Genomic DNA, 24,489 nt, shown 5'->3' with positions numbered 1-24,489 from the left:
TGTTAAGCATATAGAATATCTGAACAACACAACCAATTTGCCCTGATGATTATAAAACACTACACCCAACAGCTGCACATAGAACATTTACACATACTGTCATACCTTGGTACTCATCAGCTTCAGAACTCGTCAAAACCTATACTCATTGCATTTTGCAAAAAAAAATAAAAATTAAAAAAGCTTCAGCACGCAGTGCTTGTTCAGGACTCATAGCACTTGCTAGAACTCAACATGAGTGTTGATGCCGCCCTGCAACACCCTGCAAGAGAAAATGCTTCATCGTTCAGTACTCTTAGATCTCAGGACTTGTCAGGAGTTCTGGAACTAATTAACGGGGAGTACGACACTGTACTTGATTCATACAACAATTCTCAAAGAGTTTATCACAAAATATATTTTCTGACCACAGTGGAATTAAACTAGAAATCAATGACAAAACTAGAAAGGAAAAGTTTGGAATTAAACATCATGGGTCAAAGAAGAAATGACAATGAAAATATAAAATATTTTGAATGAATGATAATATCTGGGATTCAGGTAAAGCAGTACTTAGTGGGGAATGTGCAACTTTGAAATATATTACGAAAAAAAGTTAAACCTTATCTAAGTTTCCATTTCAAGAATGCAAAACATTAAAAGTGGAGAAATAAGCAGGGAACTTTTGCTTCAGGACAAGATTTAGTCTTTCACCTGAAACAAAGGAAAAACAGCCTTGCCGAAGCCAGAGAGCATCTGCAGCCAGATGTGGAGAGCTCTGACAGTCAGATGATGTGCCAGACATCAGTTCAGATGAGGGTGGCTCCCCTCACTCCCAAACTGCAGCCTGGCCCTGGTCTTCCAGCGCCCAAGGTGTGCTGAGCCCAAGTGCTCATATGACCCTTTTGTCCCCAGCACAGTGGAAGCCAGAAGGTGCAGAAGCCAGAGTATGAAGTGGAATGAATGCTCTTGTTGGGAGAATCCCCCTAATCAATGAAACCCCAGAGAGGGTGGTCCCCATCAGTCATTGACCAACAAGCTAGTAGTGATAGAGTAGATCAAATCACAGGGGACCTGGCTGTAGAGCAGCCCTGAGAAACCCTGAGAACAGAGCAGAAGTAGTAGCAGCAGCTGCATGCCACGGGAGAGGAAATGTTGGCGGTTTGAATCCAGGCAAGTTAATTGCCTAACAGAACCCCCCAATCAGTAGCCTTTCAGAAGAAAACAATGGAATCCACAGTCACTACAGTATATTAACTACAATGATCAGTTTTCAATTAAAAATTACGAAGCATGTAAAGAAATAGGAAGGAAAATTTGAAGAAGAGGCAATCAATTCAAAGAGACTCAGTGTACCCAGATGTTTGGTTTACCAGACTTTGGAGTATCTTCTATATTTCATTAAGGTGGTGATTATATCAATTGATATTTATGTGTTCAGTTTACCTTGGGTTCCTGAGATAAGTCCCATTTGATCATGAAAACTACATATTTTATCTAAATTTTCATAAAAGCTATACAGTTTTTAAGATTGGATTTCATTTGCGATCCTGCCCCCACAGCCAAGTACGAAACCACTGAGGTTAACATTCTTGATGTTGGATTAAAAATATCAAGAGTTTTGCACTGAAATATAAACTCCATAAATGCATAGGATTTTTTGTGTTTTTCTGTATCCCTAACAGACTTGTACAGTGTCTGATATAAAGTGTGTGCTCAATAAATATTTATTGAATGAATGAACGACTAAAAAATATGCTGAAATTACCAGTTGACTCCATGGAGTAAGAATGGCAGGTAGTTTTCACCCAAAATGAGGTAATCAAGGGCCTGATTATGTTAAACTAGTTATTAATCTTGTTTTGTTTTATCCATTTCTATGTTAAGATTTCTTAATAAAGTTCAGTAGAAGGTAAATAGCAGAATAAATTGAATATTAATTGTCATGAATTTTAAAATGTAAGATACAGAGGAGTGCAATTAAATATGTGAATTAAAATCACTTCTAGGGCAAAAATTTAGTTAAAACATATAAAAGGTTAAAATATACTTTAAATATTTTTAAAAAACATCTGAATATGAACTCTTTCAATGATCTGACTCTATAACTTTAATCTTCCACTGGTTTATTGATTAATAAGACATGCCAGTTTGTGCTCTCAAAGGAAAACAAAATGACAAGAGTTATACATTAATGAGTAAAACCCCAGGAAAGATCGCAGGTTCTTAAGCAAAGACTGTTTTGGTCTTTCAGAAATTCTTAGTGTACAGCATGTTATTAGACTTTTGAACACTAGAGGGTAGTGGTGACCAAAATTCAGAAATTCATAGTGCCAAATAGAATCCAACTGCTGGTGTCTTGCTTGTGTGAACCCTCAGATCCCCAAAATTACTGGTTTGCAATGTAAATAGCTACAAAACAGAACACTTAAAATAGAGTGAATAAAAACGCTGAGAGAAGGAAAGTGTTACACAAAAGATCTGAAATGCAACACATTTGGTGCATCAGTGTAAAGGTGAGTAAAAGGGGCTAACATTAATTCTTGGATACTGCCTGGCCTGATAGTGTGTTACTATTCTATGAGGTCCAGTTGGCTACAGTATACACTGCAATGGAGAAAGTAAAAAAAAAGTTATGATTTCACATTTTTATTGTTTTTAATTTTAAATTTTATTTTTCAGTTAGTTTACATTCAAAATATCTTTTGTATTAGTTTCAGGTGTACAGCATAGTGGTTAGACAAGTATATACTGTGCAGTGTTCTCTCCAATATTTCTAGTACCCACCTGGCACCATACATAGTTATAACAGTATTACTGACTATATTCCCAATGCTATATTTTACATTCCTCTGACTATTCTGTAACTATCTAATTGTACTTGTTAATCCCTTTGTCTCTTTCACCCAATTCCCCAACTTCCCTCTCTGTGTCTATCAGTCTGTTTCAATTTTCTTTGTTCATTGAGAAAGTAAAATTTTAAAGTTAGATATTTATAAATAAAATTAGACAATGCAGCTTTGCTTTTTTTAGCTATATGAATCAGGAAAAGGTCTTAAATTTTTAAGTAAGACATAATTACACTAGAAATTTATTGCTGAAAAATTAAATTTTGTATGTAATTTCTTTGGATAAAGTAATATCTGAGAATACCTTAAAATATTTTACTTTTCAAATGACATTCTAGAAAAATATTCTCCCAGTCTGAGGGTTGAGATTAATTCAAGCCAATAATACAAAAGTTTAGGGAACATTTTAAAAGCAAACCACTTCACTATTCCTTCCTAGCAATTGTTCTCATTATAAACATGGCATTTAAAAAGAAATAAAACTGAAAAGTGCAAGAAAATTTTAAATGACAGCAAAACAAAATAAAATTAGTAATATGATTAATGGAGTTTAAATTACATTTTTGCTTTTCTCCTTTGAAAACTATAACATGTTATAAAGATATTTTTCAAGTTCTTATACAGAATAAAATAGCACAGAAAGAAAGAATATAGAACATATTCCATTTTCATCACCTACCATTCATTTACACCCCCCCAAAATACCAACTAAGCTAGAAAAGACAAAGAAACTGACAAGAGCAGCTCCAAAAGTTCATCTGAAGTCTGAGTAATGGTCTTCCTAGTACTATATGATTAGGTCTAATTTCATAAGTATGAGGAAAAATGAAGCTTGTAAACAATTTTTAAATTTTTTCATTTCCTGGACAATGTGATGGAACCAAAAAAAAAAAGGTCTCCTTTCTAGATTTGTCAACAACTGGTCTTGCTTTTGATTTTCACCTGCTGGTGGACTCCCTGTGAGAAACACTGTGCTTCTAGTAAGAAGACAGAGATGGGAAATTGCTTCAAGACCTTGGGCCTATCTTTTCATGGAGCCTGAGATACCTCACTCTGAAAGAGGAGTAATGATAGCAACAGGACCTTGGAGGATCTCTGATAAAATGGGAAAACACTTACTTGTGAAAACACATAAAATATTGTCTTAATAGAAGATGTTACTAGGCAACTGTGCCCATTTCACTAAAGGTTACCGTTTCTAGTCCTAATTGTATGATACTGGGCAAGGGGTGGAGGAGAATGAGGCGACTTTGCAAGAGCATGCCTCCCTACCGCGCCCTCTCCCCACTTCCCACAGCTGGCAGCAGTTGACTTCACCATCTCATACATGCAAGTGGCTGCCACCTGCCTCAAGCCACTTTCGCTGACTTTTATTTAGCTGACTTGTTTTCTGAGGGGTAGAGGGAGACTTTAGGTGGGAGGTGGGAGTTAGATATTTTCATCTTTGAATTCGACCGTCAGATTTTATTTTGTTTCCTTGTATCTATTTCCTTAAGCCCCGAGTCACTACTAATTTTATAAGTTTCAGGGAGCTCCAGGAGAACAGAGCCACCTGGCCTGCCCATGATCACTCCGGAATCCCGAAGTAGAAAGGGGAAAAAAGTCCACAATCATCTCCGCAAAGGAGTGTGGTTTGCCTAGATTACTTAGGCACAGGTGAGTTACACTTGCCAGGGTTTCAAAAGATCTTCAGGGGGAGGATCCAGTCCCTGTGGGTGGAGAAGGAGCAGAGCGGGTACACTAGGTCAGACTTGGCACCTTGCTTGGGGCTGAGAAGCCCAGTGAGACACTGTTTAGTCCCCGCCGCCCACGGACACTCCTCTGGCAGAGATGGGAAGAAACGCGGAGCGAGGAAGGGCATCCCGTCCGAACTGAAACTGGGCATTTCAAGAAGATCCCTCCTGGAGGTTTTCCCAGCTCACGGGGCAGAGCCGCGGTCACGCCGCAGTCGAGAGGCGCGCTCAGTAGCTACTCCCTGCTCCTCCCACCGCACTTAGGCTCACACCCACGGGCGCCCCGCCCCCTCGGCCTTATAGAAGGGGCGAGTCGCCTCGGCGAGCCTGGGAGCTAAAGGCTTCCCCCGGCCGACGACGAGGCCACCTGCTTGGCCCGAAAGCCCAGGCGCCGCTGCGGCCCATGTAGCCGAGTGAGGCGGCGGCTGCGCCCACATCATGGAAGGCAGCCCCACCCCAGCACCAACCCGGGTCACTGCCGACCTTCGCCGTCACCCGCGCCGCGTCGACCAGCCCCCGCAGCTGCTCTCCGGGCGCCGTCCTGTCCTCACCTCGAAGCCAACATGAAGGAGGCCCGGGGCGACGGGAGCGCCCCTTTCTGCACCCGTCTCAACTACTCCTACCCGGGCATGTGGGAGCCCGAGCGCTCTGCGGAGGCGCGGGGCAACCTCACGCGTGCCCCGGAGATCGGCGAGGATTGCCGCTCGGTGTCCGTAGTCTTCCCGATCACCATGCTGATCACCGGCTTCGTGGGCAATGCGCTGGCCATGCTGCTGGTGTCTCGGAGCTACCGGCGCCGCGAGAGCAAGCGCAAGAAGTCGTTCCTGCTGTGCATCGGCTGGCTAGCGCTCACCGACATGGTTGGGCAGCTGCTCACCAGCCCCGTGGTCATCGCCGTGTACCTGTCCAAGCAGCGCTGGGAGCACCTCGACCCGTCGGGGAGGCTGTGCACTTTCTTTGGTCTGACCATGACGGTCTTTGGGCTCTCCTCGCTCTTCGTCGCCAGCGCCATGGCCGTCGAGCGAGCGCTGGCCATCCGGGCCCCGCACTGGTACGCGAGCCACATGAAGACTCGCGCCACCCGCTCAGTGCTGCTCGGCGTGTGGCTGGCTGTGCTCGCCTTCGCCCTGTTGCCGGTGCTGGGCGTAGGCCAGTACACCATCCAGTGGCCCGGGACGTGGTGCTTCATTAGCACCGGGGGAGGTGGCAACGGGACTAGCTCCCCGCCCAACTGGGGCAACCATTTCTTCGCCTCTACCTTTGCCTTCCTGGGGCTCTCGGCGCTGACCATCACCTTCGCCTGCAACCTGGCCACCATTAAGGCCCTAGTGTCCCGCTGTCGGGCCAAGGCCACGGCGTCGCAGTCCAGCGCCCAGTGGGGCCGGATCACAACTGAGACGGCCATCCAGCTTATGGGGATCATGTGCGTGCTGTCGGTCTGCTGGTCGCCATTGCTGGTAGGTAGTTCCGGGGTATGCACAGAGGTCTGGGTGGGGCGCCTGCGGGCAATAGAGACTTCTCAAAGTGACAGCACCTGCAAAAGTGTGTTTGCAATCACATGCCTTTGGAGAGGCCCTTCTGCCTGCACAGTCTTGAGTTCCTCACTTACCTTGTTGAGCACCTTCCAAGCATTGCCTTCGGTTCTGGTTATACACACATGGAGATCACAGGGGCGCTCACGTTCGAATCAGAGGGAGTTAAGAGGATACCCAGGTATGATTTCAGTGCGTGTGTAGAGATGGAGGTTTCTCCTGGTTGCATTGGCAATGAAAGCTGTAGCCTGTGGTCGTGGGTTTTCCTCTTATTTCAAATACTCCTCCCACGCTTTCAGTCTGCAAAAGTCCCCTACCTGTGACCACAGGCAGGCGCAGCCCTCTTGCAGCTTCTGAGCCTTGGCGCACTCGCTCAGCGCAGCACGCGATAACCTTTCTTGCAGGCAGGAGAGTAAGGGTGCATTTGTGGCTGCAGCCGGCCTCAGCCCTTTGGGATAGTGCTGGACCCTCTAGGAACTGACAGTCAGTCAGCGAGCCCTTGAGGTCTTGTAACCCCCAATGACCAGCCTTTGCTTGCCTTTGTGGCAGCTATTAAGGACTGGGGGCAAGGCCAATCCTAGGATAGGAGGTAGGGGTTTTTCTGCACTTCCCAGCTCCTCACAGGGGCTCACAGTCTGGAAGCAAGTGATGTTCCACATGCTCCTTGTGTAACACCCACCTGTATATCTTACTTTCCTCTGTTACTTTTAGCTGGAGATTTCTGTGCTTAAGTGCAGTTCACTAATTCCTGATGAATGGAGGCTTATTTAGGCAGGCTGGCTTGATAGGAGTTACGCTGCAGAAATATCGACTTGGCAGAGTTATAACAAATTATATATTGAACCTGAAAATTTATTAAACAGTTATAAAAAACTTCTGAAACCCATGGACATAAGTTTTCAGAACCCATACACATATGAGTGTTTCTTTTTAAACTGTGGTAGAATACACATAAAATAAAATTTACCATTTTTACTATTTTAAGTGTCCATTTCAGTGATATTAAATGCATTGACATTGTTGTCTACCACTTATCATTTTAAATCTCTTGTATTTAAAAATAGAAACATAGTTTCATTTCCCCTCCCACCCTCCCCTTCATTTGACAAAGTAGATATTCCATAATACCTGAGTTTCACTGGTGTTGCATATTTAGAGCACACGTGTGGCTCCAAGTCATTGATGACATGCAGTGACAAGGAGAGTTCTGTCAGGACATAACTACTCATAAGTTGCTGTATGGTCACAGTTCTGCATTCCAGGAACCAGAACTCAGGCTGATGTCATCACCATGGCTTATCAAAACCAGCACCAATTTTAGACATATTTATTTCTATGGTTGAGGAATGGAGTGTGTAGGTAGCTAGACAGAGGGGAAAAGGAGTTCTGAATAATGAACACTTGACTGAACTCTGATAATTAACATAACTGTAAAGGCAACAAAGTATCTGAATTTTTCATGACTGTCATTCGAGTCCCGAGTCCCACCTCCTTGAGTTTGCTCTATCATACTCCTTATATCCTGGAAAAAATGCAATCAAGTCATATGAATAAAATGCTTATCCATACAGTTAACTGGACTTACAGTTGTTTTTTAACTAGAAGACATATTATGTACAGTAGTGTGTCTTTTATTTTAAAACTTTAATTGAATCCCATGGGCTCAGTGACCTTGGAAGAATTTAGATCAATTCTGAGAATGGTAACCAAGGATGGCCAAACTCACTCTCTTAAGACAGACTATTTGGAAATAGTCTCATTTAATTTCAATCTATATCTGCATTTAAAAAATATCTATTGGCTTGCAGTATGTTCTTAGATATTTTATTAATTCAGTTCTCATAAAAACATTAAACTTAAAAAATGTGATTGATTATATCAAAGAGGAGAAACTCAAGATTTGCAAAACTGGTACTTTTTAAACTGAAGCAAATGGTTCTGTCTTCTGTTTTGTGCACTGTTGAAATTGAATTCCAAATATCTTCAGAAAGCTCTCCAGTAAAAAGCTGGAATTATTGTAAGAGAAAAAAAGAAACTGGCAAAATTGCTTTCTTAATAGGTGAGGGAATTATAAGAATGAAAACATTAGAACTTAGTGAACTGAATTTTCAGCGTATTAATGTTAAAGGGAGACATTGTTTTCTACATCTTTTTCTTAACTATGGGTAAAATATAGATTCCCTGTTAGCTTTCGTTGGGTTGGGAATTATCAAACTCCCTACTTAAAAGAACCCTGAGTATATCATATTTTGGAAGACTCATGATTATAATAACATTCAATTGTTACTGCTGTAAGACTTAGCAGAGAAGTGTATAAGAAAACATTGTAACCGCTACAAGCTCCCACCATATAAATATTTAAATATAAGTTACCTATGCTGCAAATGAAACTTTTTTACTTTTTATTTTTTCCAAACACCTTACAAAATACAAGATGTGAAATTAAGTGAGAATACAGTGGAAAAGTGTCAATATGTCTATGATTCTTAACCCTATTTATGTTCATTTGCCATTCTTTGGAATTAGCCAGTTGACTCAGCAATGTAATCTGTTTGACATCATCATCATCATTATTATTATAATTATTATTATTATTAACCATAGCCACCAAATAGTTCTGTTATTTGATATGATAGCCAAGATTCCAGAAACAGCAATAACCTCAAAGGGGAGTAGAGAGAAGCTTTGAGGACATTTTGTGCTTTTGTAAACCAGGCATTCCCCAAACAGGTAGAGTGTGGCTAACACTGTAGCTATCCTAAAAATAGTAAATATAAAGTAACTATCAACAATTTGAAAAGTGAGATATGGGGAACAGAATTACTCATTTATAACTTTGGAACTGGATAAAAGCAGCCTTAGAAATGTTTGCCTTTAATCTTGAACCTGCACATTCTCTGTTCAGTGTCTACAGATGTAGAGAGGGATGCTTTGATTCAAGAATGTATTTCACAATGTAGATGTAACTTTTTTATTTTTATTTAAGGAAGCACTGATATATTTTGACAAATAAAACTTGCCTGAAATATACTACATGTGATAGATTGTTTTACAAAAATAATGCTGTTTTATACTGTTTTTACAAAAATAATGCTGTTTTATACTATAAAATTTCGTTCAGTTGCAAGTTTTCTCTGCCTATAAGTTTCTGCCATATTCAGGATATAGTTTCAGGGAAAATGATTAAATATATAAATTGACATTATAAAAACATCTATAATTTTCTTTTATAAGAAATGATATTATTTCAAATTCTGTACATATTTTTTGAATTGACTACAATACATTTTAGGTACTATAGAAGGGATATTAAGTAGACTTATAAAAAATGATTAAAGCGTTATAATCTGTTCAGAAAAGCAGAATTCCCACATTTATGAGTGAAACAATTAGAGAACAATACAAGATAGGATGTAACAATACAAGATAGGATGTAACGTATGCTTCTGACTCTGGGAAGAAAGTTCATCTGAATTTGCCAGAGGAGGCTTCTGGGAAGCATAGGATGACATAGCTTGAATTTAGAACTGAGAGCAAGTGGGCCCAGGAACCCAGTGGGATGAGAACCAAGTGTGCATGCTGGAACCGTGGTAACAATGGTGAAAAGGCTCATGGGGCCAAACTGAGGTAGTTCAGATGAACATAGGATGAGGATTGTTTTTTGTTTTTTGTTTTGCTAGTATGCAGTACAACTTCTTTTTTCTTTTTTCTTTTTTTTTAAATAGGGGAGAGAATTTTTAAACGATTGGTAGTATAGTAGTGTGTGGATAGATTTGGGCTGGAAAAGGGAAGTGAGCAGTTATGGCTTACTTTTGCAGGCTGGTTAGGGCCTTAGGTTAGAGACAGAGGGAAGAGACGAGTCTGAGAAGGAAAGGTAAGAGAGAACTAATGCTATTAGAAATGCTTGATTTAAGGATTGATTGATTGATTCAATAGACATTCTTACACATCTACTATGTCCTATTCACTGTCATAAATTACCTCTTAACTGCATCCTGTAAGAGTGCCACTATTTTCTACATCATTCAGTTGAAGAACTGAAGTATAAAAAATATTGGAATTAGAATAATTAAGGATATCTGACTCTGAGTTTATTTTCAATTGTTGTTGTTGTTGATTTGCTTGCTTAGCTTAGATAGAGGTGATGATTTCTAGTGCTACATATCTTTCTGTGATACATGCAAGCTATAATCTTTCTGTCTGTAAAGTACAGAGGGAAGAATAATAGATATGTAAGGTCTTTCTCTATTTATGTTATTCTCAGGTTTTCTTATTTGGAAGAGGCATGGTCCAATAAACCAGAAAGAGAAACTTGAGAAACAGACTGGTAGATTGTTTTTTTTATTTTTTTTTTATTTCAACTACATTTTTTTATTGCTGTTCTATTACAGTTGTCCCAATTTTTCCCCTGTGGCTCTCCCCTGCCCTGTCCCCCCCACAGCCAATCCCCACCCTGTATCCAGGTCCATGGGTCCTTTATATATGTTCCTTGACTAGACAGAATGGGGATCCTGAGTGACTAGGGTGTTTGGACACATTATAGAAGTTGGTGGATTATCTAAATGATATATCCAGAAAGCCACAATAATGTGAAGATTGAGATAAAACAGAGCTAAAAAAACACAGATTTTTAAAATTTGGAGTTTATCAGAGAGAGCCAAGAATTAAACAGTTCTTAAGCCATCAGATTTGAAGAAATTCAGATGGTCTAGAGTTGTAGCATGATTGTGACTCATTGGCCTTTCTCTTTTGAAAAAGCTGTGAAGGTCAATGACTCAATTATGTAAGTTTCCACAGGTTCAGTTTTCTGGGATTAACACTCAAATATGTGCTGCACATACTTGTAACAGACAGTGATTTTTCTGGGGATGCTGAGGGGTGATAGTGAGGGCTACTGGGTGTCCTGTTTCAGTTTTCAGATAGGCCTTGCATTACAGGGAAGCAGTGGGGGAAAATACCCCCCCAAAATCTTCTTACGTTTCTGTAATGTTTTTAAAATCCTCCAGTGTTCCACATTTATCTCATTGAAGCCTCACAACGCTAAGATCTACAACTCTAATCTGTCAAATTCTGACTCCCCCATTTTCCTCAATTTCTTACCAGAAAGGTAAGTAAGACGTTTGTATTTCAACTCCTGCCATGCTTTTTGAGGATTATTAGATGGCCTCTAAAGTCTGTCTTTTCCCTTGAAAATTCCACCTTTCATAGAGTAAAAAGGATAATCGAAGATACCTGATTTTTCTTGGGGTTTCTCTTATATCTTGTCTCTTAAGTGTATGTAAGATTTTATAGTAAACATAGTAATTCATTCTTATACGGAAATAGTCATTGGATAGCATGTGACATTTTTTGTTTTATTGTTTATGCTATTACAGTTGTCCCAATTTTTCCCCCTTTGCCCCCTTCTGCTCAGGCTTACCCTGCTTCCATAGTCAGTCCCCACACTGTTGTCCAGAAAAAAGTCATGTCTCTATGGTCAATCAATATTTGACAAAGGAGGCACGAAGCATGCAATGGAGTAAAGATAGTTTCTTAAGTAAATGGTGTTGGGAGAACTGGACTGGTACCTGCAAAAAAAAAAAAAAAAGAAAAAGAAACTAGACTGCCAACTTACACCATACACCAGAATAAACTCAAAAGATGCATAAAATACTTAAATATAAGTTGTGACGTAATAAAAGCCCTAGTGGAAAACATAGGCAGTGAAATTTCAGATATCTCATGTAGCAATATCTTTGCCAACATAGCTCCTAGGACAAGGGAAATAAAGGAAAAAATGAACAAATGGGACTATATCAAACTAAAGAGCATGTGACCTTTTAATGACAGAGATGCACACACACAGGGAAACAGTACTGTAGAGGGAAAATTCTCTGTGACTCTGCTCTCTTTACTCAGAACACTTCTCTCTCCATTTTTTTCCCACTTGCCACTCTACCCCTCTGTCATTCTACAATAGCTGCCAAGCAGTCATCCCTCTTGGGGTGGCTAAGGTCTCAAGTTAGAAGTCACTTTGGTAGAGAATCCTTCTCTGATCCTTTCTTGGCTTGACTGGGTGCTCTGCCCTTCAGCCTCACAGCACCTACCTTGCATTTCCCTGTCATAGTCTGAGCTACACTTCATTGGACATATTGGTTAATTCACCTCCTGAGGGTAGGCACAGTATCTGCCTTGTGCATTGATTTTTGTTTTTCCTTAGGAACTATAATTGCCTGCCATACAGGTATGCCCAATACATGCTGATTAACTGAATATCCAAGCATCCAAGTCAGAAGACAGGGTCTAGTTCTGTCACACCTACAAAAGCAATTAATTGTGTGACCTTAGATAATTCACTTGATATTTTATGATCTATTTTCTTCTCTTCTGTAAAAAAGTAATTAAAACATCTACCCAGTCTATTTCACAGGATTGTAATGAAAACCAAGACACATGTATATTAGAGTAATTGGAATATCCCTTCTATATTAGGAACACTACTGTGATGTTTACTGGATGATAGTGTTGACTTGTGTTCAGATGGACCTTTCCTCCAGGAACCTGGAGAGAAGAGACAAGTGGTATTTTACAGTTTGATTAGTTATAGTTCACTGGGGGATAAATGTGGTGGAGAACATAACTTTTTGGGAAAAAAATAAAGTAAGAAAAATGATAAATTACACGTGCATAAACTTTTACAAGGTATTGTAATTTATCCCTCCTCCTCTCCCCTGCCGCCATTGCTGTTGCTCTTCTGCATTCCCTCAGCTCTGGAATACTTTTCCCCTTACAGCTGCCAGTTAGCTTTCTAAGTCTAACAAGTGCTGGATCCCATCTCCCCTCTTTCTTACACCTGTGCTCCGAAGACCTCTGCCACAGGTCTGAAATAAGTCACCTGTCTTTCCAGTGAGGCACTTCTTCCTGTATTTCTTGGTGTGCTCAGACATGTCCTCAAGCAAATGTTTGAGTCAAATTAATTGTGTGCATCTATTTATGGTGCTAGGTCAGCTCATTCTGCAAACTTCTTAAGGGTAGAGCCTGCGCCTCAGTTTTCCTCATTTTCACAGGTGATCCAAAATGTTGAACACAATCTCTGCCACTCACTCACAGCTCAGAATTGAGTTTACACGGGCCTTAAATTAGACCAAAGCATGAGAATCATACAGTTGTAAATTGCCTCACAGTTTGGCCAGGTTGTGACAAGCCGTTAATATTATTTGGAACCTACAAATAACACAGCCTACAAATGTACCATCAGTTGGCTCACCCAGAATTCCTCTTGAGCAACATTTATAAGGACAATTCAATGGCTGATCTTGGTGTTTATTCAAAATATATATTATTTTAAAAGCAATGATTTTTATGATGGGTGTTTAAGGATCATAAATCTAAGCATGAAAGATGATGGCAGAGATGAAAGAGGAGGCTTGATTTTTCACACCTTAATTCTGTTAAAAAGAAAAAAAAATAGTTATTGATTTAAGTAAGAGTCATGTAATAATATAAATACAGGATAAATTCTATACAAATAGCATTACTATTTTTAAAAATCTTGTTAATATGAAAACAAAAGGTCAAGCAAGCAATTATTGATCCAAAAAATCAAGTATGATTTTAAAAATATATACTTTTCACTAATCCTTGGATACTTCCTGAAAGTAGATTTATCTTTTTGTTCCTCTTTCTGAATATTTTATAAGTGTCACATTCTGTGTGTTGAGAATATGCTGCTGTTGGTGTGATTCATAAAAATTTGGAAGAAGTACTATATATTGTTCATGTTGAAAATAATGAAAGAGAGATTGTGAAAAATTAGATACATTTTGGGTAATTCACCAGACAGTAAAGTGGAGCTTTGATTGCAGTCTTGATGTGTGAAATTTCCCTGGTAATGCCCTGTGCACATCACCTGTTTGAGTCACGTAAATTTCCCCAAATCAATGAATATAACAACAAGTCCTAAGGCACCAGCAGAGGTTAGTGATTAAGTGATCACTGACTTGTGAGCACTTGTTTCATGAGAAGAACAGAATAAAATGACAGAAGAAGCAGGTGAGGACCATGGAGAGATTAAAGCACTGGAAGGCAAGAGACAGGGGTTCTGGTCTTGGCTTTTCCACCACATGATAGAAGCCTCTTTATCTTTCTGATTTTCCTCTTCTTTGACAGTAAAATAAAACAATGATCAACTATAACCTTCTCTTCAGTTCTGACTTCCTGTGGGTCTAAGTAGATAAAATCATCCCTGTCAGACATACTGTATTGGATACATGGAGGAAAACACCTAAACAAGTCTTAGGAAGAAGCATAGAAATGTGAGCAAAGTAAATCTTGCATTCTTTTATGTAATCACTCAATAAGTATTTATTGACTATTGCTCTATGCCTGAGACCTTGCTCACCATGGTGATATAGTGCTGACCAGGATTGAATCATATGGTTATATGAGTTGAGCAATTATATAGCACGGGGAGGCCCTATTCTGTGTGAATGCTGCTCCTTTTAACAGTGTGCAACGTGTGCTATCCTTGGTAACCCTGGTACTAAGCCAAGCAGTCAGTAAATAAACAATCATGCCAATAAACAAATGTAACCAGTGTGATGGGTCACTACATGTGGGTTTCCCACTGCCACGTGGTTCCTCTACTTCAGATTGGCCTTGTCTGGTCAGAAGAGCACTCCTGGTTCACCGCTGCTGGAGCATGTCCCTGCCCAGGCTCTGGTGCAGTGAGTCTGTGCTTGATTGCCATCACTAGAGACAACCCGAGTGCACACGCATGCATGACTCCAGCCATAAAGCCCAGCAGCAATTCCCTGGAGCACAGACAAGGTGTTAGAGAGTATGGGCCCAGAGGGCGCTGGCCTCAGGCCACACACTGTCCAGTATCAGCCCTCCCTTTGGGGTCCTTAGACTTGGGGTTATATTCAGATTACTTCCTGACATGTTTCCCTTTCCCTTCCACTGAATTGTCTTTCAAGACTTTGCATATCTTTCCCTCTAGTGAACATAGCCAAAGCTACCTTGCTCCAAGTTTCTTGGGAAAAGAGGTGAGGTTTTGGTTTCTTTCTTTTTTTTTCCTGGAAGGCCTGGGACCCCTAAGCATTATGGTCTACCTCTTCTCAGGTGACCAGCAGTACATACCAGGAGCATTATGGGGATTTTCCTTTGTTTTATCGAGTAAACTGCTTTGTAAATCTACTTACTCTACATTTACCAAAGGAAATGATTCTTGCTTCTGTAACATCTGCTGCAATGGGACTTGCTCTGCCCACCTGAACAGAGAAGTGGGGAGCAGCTTCCAGCACTCCCTCACAGATATCCCTACAGCAGTCCTGAGCTGGGAAAGCAAGAAGAAGGTGCTCTGGAGGGTGATTACAGAGGACCTTGCTCAGAAAATGCCATTTATGATGAATCTTGAAAGAGGACCCATTGAGGAAGAAAGCAGCGTGTGAAGGCATCAATGTATAGAAAAGAGCTGGAATCATTGGAGGATCTGAAGGAAGACAAGATGAACGGATTAGCACGAGTACGAGAGAGAGCCTTCAAGATGAGGCTAGGGAGGTAGGCATGACCAAACTGCAGAACCTGTCATTTTTGTTTGGAAGTTTACATTTTTATCTTAGGTATGATGGAAAGCAACTAAAAGCTTGAGTGACAGAATGATTTGATCTGCTTTATGTATTAAAAAACTCACTCAAGTTGCCTTATAAATTAAAGAAGTGGGTATTAGAGCCCTTTGTACTGAGGTCAGGTAGAGATGTGGAGACATTAATAAGGAAAAGCATTTTTCCTTAAGTGTTGCTTTAAAAGAAGGGAGAGATGTAACAGCATAGAATTGATGGGAGGAGGCAGTCTATGCAGAAGCACGCGCTCAAAAATTGAGCCAGTTGTGCTGGGAATGGTAAGAAAATCTGGGTTTTTGAAGTCAAGAAATATTATGAGTCTAACAGGAAAGGAGAAGGGAGGGAGGACTGCATTGGTAGATTGCCTTGAAGATTGGGAATAGGAATTTGCACTTCATTTTGGACAAGTTGTATTGTTTTTCTTTACTTACGTTCTATATTTGTACAATAAGAGGGTTCACATTATAAAATCTCTTAGTTCAGAAAAGTCATTCAGTGAAACAACCTATCTAATGTTAAATGTTTTTCTAGGATATGCTTGGTGAAATTGCCTAAGCTTTGAACACCTTTACTGATAGGAAATTTGATGCTTTTTAAGGGGCATGAAGAATTTTCTAAAGGCCAAGCAATGAGCCAGGCTTTTTTTTCACAGATAATTTTCTTTATTTCTTATTATCCTATGAGGTAGATATTATTAGCTCCAATGTATAGATAATAAAATACTAAAGCTAAAAGAGGTTGAATGACTTATTCAAAATAACAGACCTTGTAAGTTGTCAAGATAGGATGCTAAGGCCAAGCTCTTTCCCCCAAGTGTCAGAGTAGCTCAAGTCATCTTAAGTTGTTCTTTCAGTTAGAAAAATTATATTTCTCTTATGTTGATTGAATTAGAATGGTACTAATTCTAGTCCTGGGTTTATATGGAACAATACTAAATGTAATTAGAGATATATTTTATTTTTAAAATTATATGATACTATACTTCTATATTAGGTATCAAGGAGTTCCACTAACTTTACGAACAGCAAAAAAAACGTGAAATAATCTCGACAATGTCAAGGACAGGAACCATGATCTATTAAATCATTTAACCAACACTTTATTGAATATCACTTGTGTACATAGCACTATGTCAGGGCACATCAGAGAAGGAAAACTCTGACTCCAAAAAACCTCTGCTGCCTTGCGGCATACCTCTTCAGGGGAAAGGCTAAGGGAGTAAACCCCGACAGAAAATCCGGAGCCGGAGTCCCTAAGGCGGTTTGACGTTGTAGTCAACACCGGCAACTCCAGCGGCGCACCTGAAGCCAAGCTGTGTTGACTCCGTCTTTCCCTTGGACCCTTCAGCTGCGAAGAGAGGGGGGGGTCTGCTGCATGGGCAACAGCAGACCCTCCATATCACCCTGCCCAGGCTCTGTAGCTTCAGCTTCACTGGAGAGGACACTCCAGCGTCATCGCAAGATGTCGATTCAACACGGGAGGAGACAGATACTGTGTCACTCCCGAGTCGGACTGCACAGCCATTCTCGGTGGTGCAGATAGACTCTTAAGAAGCTACACCATCGTCTCTCGAGACGGACGGCTGCCGACGACATAGCACTATGCTACAACCTGGCAGAAAATGGCATGGCCCTTGTGCCAGGGAATGTGTTCTCTACAGAATGATTCCCTGGAGAAACTTGAGGTTGTGACTCAAAAAACCAATGTCATTTTTCATTGTCATTTTTGAATGTAGGCATAAAGCTAAGTACCATTTATAATTCATTTATCCATTCATGCACACAGTGATTGTTCATTGAGTACCTACTACGTGTCAGGCATAGCTCTAGGTGCTAGAATTATAGTAGTGAAATAGACTAGCTTCCTGCTCTCAAGGAACATGAATTCTAGTGAAAGGAGAAAATCAATCAACAAATAAATAAACTGAAAGCTAGATTATGATAAAAACTCTTAAGAAGAGAAAATAGCATGATAGGATAGAAGGAGTTTGAGAAACTTCTGTATATTGGATTGTCAAGGAACAATACCTCTGAGAGATAATATTTAACCTGAGTCCTGAATGAAAGGAAAGAACTAATGAATAATGTACAGGAAGAGCATTGTAGGCATAGGGAATAGCAAAGGCCCTTACCTTGAACCTGGTGTATTCAAGGGATAGAAAGAAGGCCAGGGTAGCTTAAGTGAAATGGAAGAGGAAGAAATTAGTGCTGTAAGTTGAGGTCAAAGACCATGTTGGGCCATGCAAGTCTGTACAAGGAATTTCAACATTTTTTAAAGAGAATACTGAAAGGTTTGAAGCAGGGCAATGATATTAATGGTTTTATGTTTTTAAAGATCCTTCTGGAAGCTGTGTGAAGACTAGATTGCAGAAAGGCAATAGTGGCAGTGGATAGAGCAGGTATTGAACTTGTCCAGAGGAGACAACAACAGCTGGGATTAAGGTGGAGAGGTGAAAGTGTTTGGAAGCCAGAGTTATATGACATTCCAAAATTTCTTGAATGCCTGTTCTGTGACTCTGGCAAGAAATAGAGCCCTCTCTTCTCTGTGCCTCTGGTACTGAGGTAGATATCTGTCCACAAACGTTTTTCCATTTAGCTCCTTAAGAGAGAAGTTATTGCTCCAAACTTGCACAACTAGTAATAAGCAGTCGGGATTCAGTTCTATCTAATGGGTGCAATATTTTTTCTGAGACATGAATCAGAATAGTTACACAGAGAAAAATAAGTAAGCAAAGTTTGCTCACTAAATAATAGGATGCCACAAGAATTATGAACCCCAGAAGAAGATTTAGACCAAACTAAAGCAAAGTCGCTTAAGGAAAAAAGAAAAAAGAGGAAGGAGATTGTATTGTATTCTTTTTTTCAAAGCCTTAGGTTAATAAGCTTATATTGAATATTTACAATTTGCATGTAGGGTTTTAATTTTTCTTTTATAGCAATATAATATTTCAGTGAATACATCATCTTGAAGCACTGTTTCAACATTGATCTTTTCTTCCTTTTCCTCTTTCTCTCTCTCTTATTATTGTTTCATTTTGCAAATACAAGAAACAGACATGACATAAAGTCTAAGGATCCTGCTTCATCTGGAAAGACTAATGGGAATTCTGTTAAGCTACAATTAAATATTTAGGCTCAGAGAATTATCCAGAAGTGAGATAAGAGTATAATGTTAGATTTACAATAAAACAGAGGTGGCTGTATAAGGATCTGAAAGCTCACACTATGTTAGAACCATAGTGAGGAGACTAGAGATGAAAAAAAGAAGTCCTTTCTTGAGTTTTCCATAAAGGGTGAGTTATAGTCTGGGTTTGATGTTAATCTGGCAACTTTCGCAATAGGTGCGGTAACAACCAACATGCTGGGTGTCAGACTTTTAAATTTATTTAATGGTGGCAATTTTCTCCAAGAATAGACTAAGGATTTGCCTGGATTCAGAAATACATTTCTTAATGTTAGCTTTTGTTCTATAAAAGACATTAGGGAATATTTTGAAATGTTGTTTCTTTCTAGCATCTATTTCTAATTAAATTTTGCTGTAGGTCACTTTTAGGAAGTATGGGAATGTCTTCTGACTTCAGAGCTCTAGCCTCCTCCTTAAACTTGGTTCTTGGTCACAAACATCAGAATCTGACCCCAAACACAGAGGGCATGTGTGAAAAGGATACTGGGGGCTCAGGGGCCATAGAAAGCTGGTGGGCGGGTATGGAAGACAGCAGGACCCAGGCTCGTCTGGATGCTGAGCATCAGGCCCCACAACCCTGCTGCATTTGCTGCACGCTGCTGGCGGTATCTGATGTCTGAGTTCCCTCTTCTTTGCGTGGCTCTCTTAAGTTTCCAAGTCTGGGGTGCAAACCTGACTGCTTTAGCTTGTTTTTTGTTGTTGTTGTTTGTTTTGTTTTTGTTTTTGTTTCTTATCCCCTGGCTATATCAAGGAGTCACTAGAAGGATCAAGCACCTGCAGCTTCTTATTTTTGAACAAAACAAAGCGATACTGGAAAAGTAAGTGCTGGGATTTCTCTCCCACCTAGACTATGTAGATAAAGTTTTTCAAAATTGGGGTACTAATAATAAAAAGTGAGGGGTCATTGTTACCATATAACTAACTTTTAGAAACATTATGAGAGTAATGTATCTTACAAGCTGAGCACGCATCACTTGTGGGGGAGTTAGAGCATCCCTGAGACTGGTGAAGACGAAGCTGAAGAGACCCACACAACAAAAGGGCACACTACTGAATGCTTCCCCCGTGCAAGTACATGAGAATTACCACGTTAAGCCCTTCACATCTATTATCTCATTTAATCTTTACAACTATTAATTATAATAGTGTGGTATTTTTTTATCTCCATCTTTCAGCTGCAAATGCTAAGATTCAAACAATTAGACTCCTTTCCCTAATCAGAGCCCTAGAAATTGGTAGACACTCAGCTTTTTTATGCTATCAGGTTCTGTTTCATATTGGTTGTCCCTTTTTTTATCAGCTTATTAAAACACTTTTAAATTACATCATTGAAAATGTGCAAAAAAGAACAGATTGATTGAGAATAGTCAATAAGCACAGAAACTGGCTGGATCAGATAATCACACTGATTAAAGATTTCCTGCAGAATCTCCATTGATCCATACATTGATTGGCTTTCTTAGAAGCTTGGATTTCTATAGAAAATATTATGAAAATTCCTGTAGAAGATGACAGGAATTTTTGCTTGTCTTACAAAACTTGTTAATGGATTCCATTCACTGAGATACCTACAATTTAGTGTTTTCTGTAGAGATATGAAATCAGTTTTATCCACTTCTGTCCATCTGTTCAAGCTTAAAACATTCACATACAGCAGTAAAGTTTTACTAGGCAAACATTTTTCAGCTAGTACAATCACAAATATATATATATATTTTACCCAACTATTTATAAAACAAATATAACTGTTTAATGAGTTCCCCTTGCTTAGGGGGAAAGTGTATGACTACAGTCAAAATTAGAAAATGTGTTTTGACAGTTTTAAAATTTTCAGCATGATACAGTGCATTCTTACAAACCTGGTTTCATCTTCTTTTCTTTAAAATATAAAGAAGTGAAAGAGCCTTAGCAAATCTGTAAGTTTGCAGTGACTCTCTAACATGGAATTCAGGCATGTTACTCTCTATCTAGCACCCTCTCACCCAGGTTAAAAGGCTTCAGATCTCTTAATTTAATCCTTAAAGTCTTGGATTTTTCACATCTACCACTCATGTTCCATTTCTCCCCCACCATCCTTACCTTCAGTCATAAATAGCTATTTGCAGTTCCTAGAATGATTCACAATTTCACACTTAGAAATACAAACTCGTAGTCTTTCAAAACTCTCCAGAAGTATCTGTTATCGTAGGGGGCAGTGCTTCCCTGCTCCTGGGGCCTGGCTTAAATGCCCCTCCTCTGTCTTCCATAGTGCTTCTCCTTACCTTTTGCACTTAATTATGCACAATTATATTTACAACTGTCAAAATATTTATTATGACAATGAGGATTATTGTCCACAGTAGACAAATGCTTACTTGGCTATAGGCACTGAGCAAACCGTTTCACAAACATGATCACATTTCATTCTGTCAACAACACTATGAGGGGAATATTGTTATTTCCTTTTACAGATGAAGAAATTGAGATGTTAAGTAACGTTTCCAAGGTCACAAAGTTAACAAAAAGCAGAGCTGACTTTCACATCCAAATGTATCTGATTTTATAGCCTGTACAAGGAACCACTAAACTAAATGACCTCCCTCTCAATTTCCATTTATGTCTAATTCACTGTAAACTGCTTAAGATTAGAGACTTTGTCATATTCGTTAATAAATCTTCCTGGATCATAGCAGCCACTCAATAAATGATCTTGAAATGAATGAAGAAAGAAAGTTGTAATGAAGTGGGAAGGAGACTAGATGTGGAATCAGAAAATTGAGGTATAAATCCTGTCCTTGAGAGTTTTTCATGGGTTAGATATTTGCCAAAGAACATCTATGCATATATGCGAGCCCGTGGACACAGACAGCAACGTGGTGAAGGCCAGAGTGGGGCGGACAGGGATTGGGTGCGGGGAGCACAGAGGGGAGGATAGGGGACATCTTTAATAGTGTCAACCAAAAATAGTTTTTAAAGACTTCTCTGTATATTAAATGGTTTTTAGTCTTCACATAAATTTTCAAGGTAGATGATATTTATCTCTTTTTTCAAATTTTTATTTTATATTTTTATTTGCAACTTGCTTTAAGGCCCACAGCTGGTGGTACTGAGAAGATTGAACCCAAGTGTTTTTTATTTGAAAACCACCAATTCTCCTGGTAATTAATGATTAATGGGCACTATTTATGCAGAAAAAGTTGTGAGAATTTTTTAAAACATATCTTTTGCTTTGTTTATTTTTATTGTTTCCACATTGTTGATAGTAATAACAATTCTTAGAATGATTAAAATCTCCCTTTCAGATAGACAAAGATGAGAGACACACCATAGTTTTTGCAATGAAAGAAGCTAATCAGAAGCAGTGGAAGAAACCACTGGACAACAGCTTCCCTGAGGCCTGGTGTGCGAACAAGAAAAAAACAAAAAGGATGTTTAGGAAGGTGCCCTGGGGATGACAATTAAACAGCAAAGAATTTTAGCAACAACAGGGAAACAGTAAAAATAACCAAGAAAGGGGGAAACAGTGCCTCAGGAGATGCTCAGAAGTTGCAGCATGTTTCTGTTGCCTGCAGTCATTACTAGAGGTGGTGTAATACAGAGGCTTCAGAATAAGAAACATAAGTGCAAATCCAGAGTTCGAGCAGCCTTCACTGTTGGTTAATCCAGAAGACCAGCATTGCCATCAAGGACCAAGGCTTGTTCCATCTTTTGCAGTGTGTGGTGTTGACCTCATCCAGCCTCTGGCTTGTTCCCTTCAACTGACATGTTGGTTGCTAGTCCATGAGTTCTAGTTCACCTCTAGCAGGAGAGAGATGTGTTTTTCTATGGATCTCTCCTAAAAATAAACTTTTTCTCAGATGATCTTGGGGAACTTGCTCTTGGATCTCATTGCCTAGTATGGGTTCCCAACATTAAATCTGATCTGGGCACATTCTGGTAGCTAGGGAAGGGGGTCCTCTCTGAAGCTCTTAGGTTCCAGTGGAAATGGGTTTGGTGATGGGAAGGGGAGGTGGGGGATGGGTGCTGGGTGGGCAATCAGTAGTGCACACTGCATTGGTAATGCCTATGTAATGTAATTGAGAGAACACATATTTGGAAGAACCACGAAAAGTATAAAGCACTACTAGATATCCACTGTCCAATATGGTAGCCACTATTCACATGTGGTAATTGGGCACTTGAAATGTGATTACTCCAAAGTGAGTTATTGTAAAAGTATAAAATACATATCAGATTTTGAAGATTAAGTACACAAATAATGTAAGATATTCATTAATAATTTTATATTGATTACAATGTTGAAATACTATTTCAGATATATTAGGTAAATTAAAAGACATTAAAATCAATTTGACATGTTTGTTTTTACTTTTTTAATAATGTGGTTACTATAAAGCTTAAAAGTATATATGTGGCTCACATTTGTGGTTTGAATTACATTTCTTTTGGATAGAACTGCATTAGACCAATGACTTTCTAATTGTTTTAGGTGAGGATACTATTTCAATAAATCTTTTTAGAGCAAAAGATAAAAACAGAGCTGCTCTGATTCAATGGGGTGGGGAGCTGGATACTTCCAAGTCTCAATAACATCTGTTCACCAATTCCTGCAAAACTGTTCTTGAAAATACTTACATCAAATATAGGTTTTAAAATGAAATACCAAAAATCATTTTTCCCAAGATAATACTAGGAATAACTTTTTAATTACTTGTTTAAGATCTATTCTAAGAAGCTAAGTAGTGGAGTAAAAACTGCGTTCATTGAACTCACACATGTCAAGAGGGCGCTAATGGAGTCAGGTGTTAGGATTGTTTATATTCTCTTGGGAGACTATAATCCCTGTAGGAGAAAAGCACTGAGTCTTGAGAAAAATAGGCTTCTTCTTCATGTTTGCTTTCTTCTGGTTCCTATTACATACTGTGTTGTTGGACCAAATGGTAAGAATCTAAATAAGTCAACAGATGAGACAAAAATAAATCTAAGGGGGAGGGGGAGGGGGGTGGGACTTAGAAGATGAGTAGGTTATAAGTTTCCATTTCCCTGCATAACATAAAATGTGAATTTAATCTCCTTCAGACTTTCCTTAAACCTGGTACAAATTATAAGCGCTAACCATAATTTAAGTGATTTTGTTAAGTCTAATTCCCTGAAAAAGAAAAGCAGGGTCTTTTCAGAGGACCATTTAGAAAACAAAGTTTATCATTTGTGATGTAAATATCACATGGCACATGATTTTCACCTGCCATCTATATAGTGCATGAAAGGAAAAATGGCTGTGAAGATGTATTACAAGGCTGCTACTTAAACCTTTAGTGGATGATGGGTAAAAAGAGGGACCCGTGCTCCTACTGGACATAGCACGTTACCATTTTGTGGTGTCATAGCCACATCCTTCTCTTAGAAGTCATATATTTAGAAAGTGACATTTCTTGCTTTTACTATACTTACCAACTGAAGAAGGGGAAGGAGAAGGAGAAGGGGAGGAGGAAAAAGAAAAAGAGGGAGAAGAAGGAGGAGGACAATTAATAGTTACATAGTACTTGTTCCTTGGCATATGCAAAAGGGGAGAGAGCCACGGGAAGTGTTTGGCTGCAGCTTTCTCCCTCCACACAAGCAGTAAAAAGGCATT

At 39.4% G+C, this 24,489-nt stretch overlaps 1 protein-coding gene across 6 annotated transcripts in view; it reads left to right on the top strand.

The window, feature by feature from the left end:
- The first annotated feature begins 4,687 nt into the window (after window positions 1–4,687).
- PTGER3 (prostaglandin E receptor 3) overlaps window positions 4,688–24,489 on the top strand; it is a 205,008-nt gene continuing 185,206 nt past the window's right edge. For 2 of the 6 annotated variants that reach the window (XM_090269613.1, XM_090269612.1), the window contains exon 1: window positions 4,695–6,018. In XM_090269613.1, coding sequence (XP_090125739.1) covers window positions 5,125–6,018 — 894 coding nt within the window. In that variant the 5' untranslated portion in view covers window positions 4,695–5,124. Of the gene's footprint in view, window positions 6,019–11,099; window positions 11,264–24,489 lie in introns of those variants that run through there. The other 4 variants (XM_090269615.1, XM_090269616.1, XM_090269617.1 and 1 more) reach the window with 3 other exon arrangements.

This window comes from Furipterus horrens, unplaced genomic scaffold, assembly GCF_987537825.1.
Source record: "Furipterus horrens unplaced genomic scaffold, mFurHor1.1.pri manual_scaffold_3, whole genome shotgun sequence".
NCBI lineage: Eukaryota > Metazoa > Chordata > Mammalia > Chiroptera > Furipteridae > Furipterus > Furipterus horrens.
The sequence above is the reverse complement of the archived record's forward strand: the minus strand, read 5'-3'. Positions and strand labels throughout refer to the sequence as shown.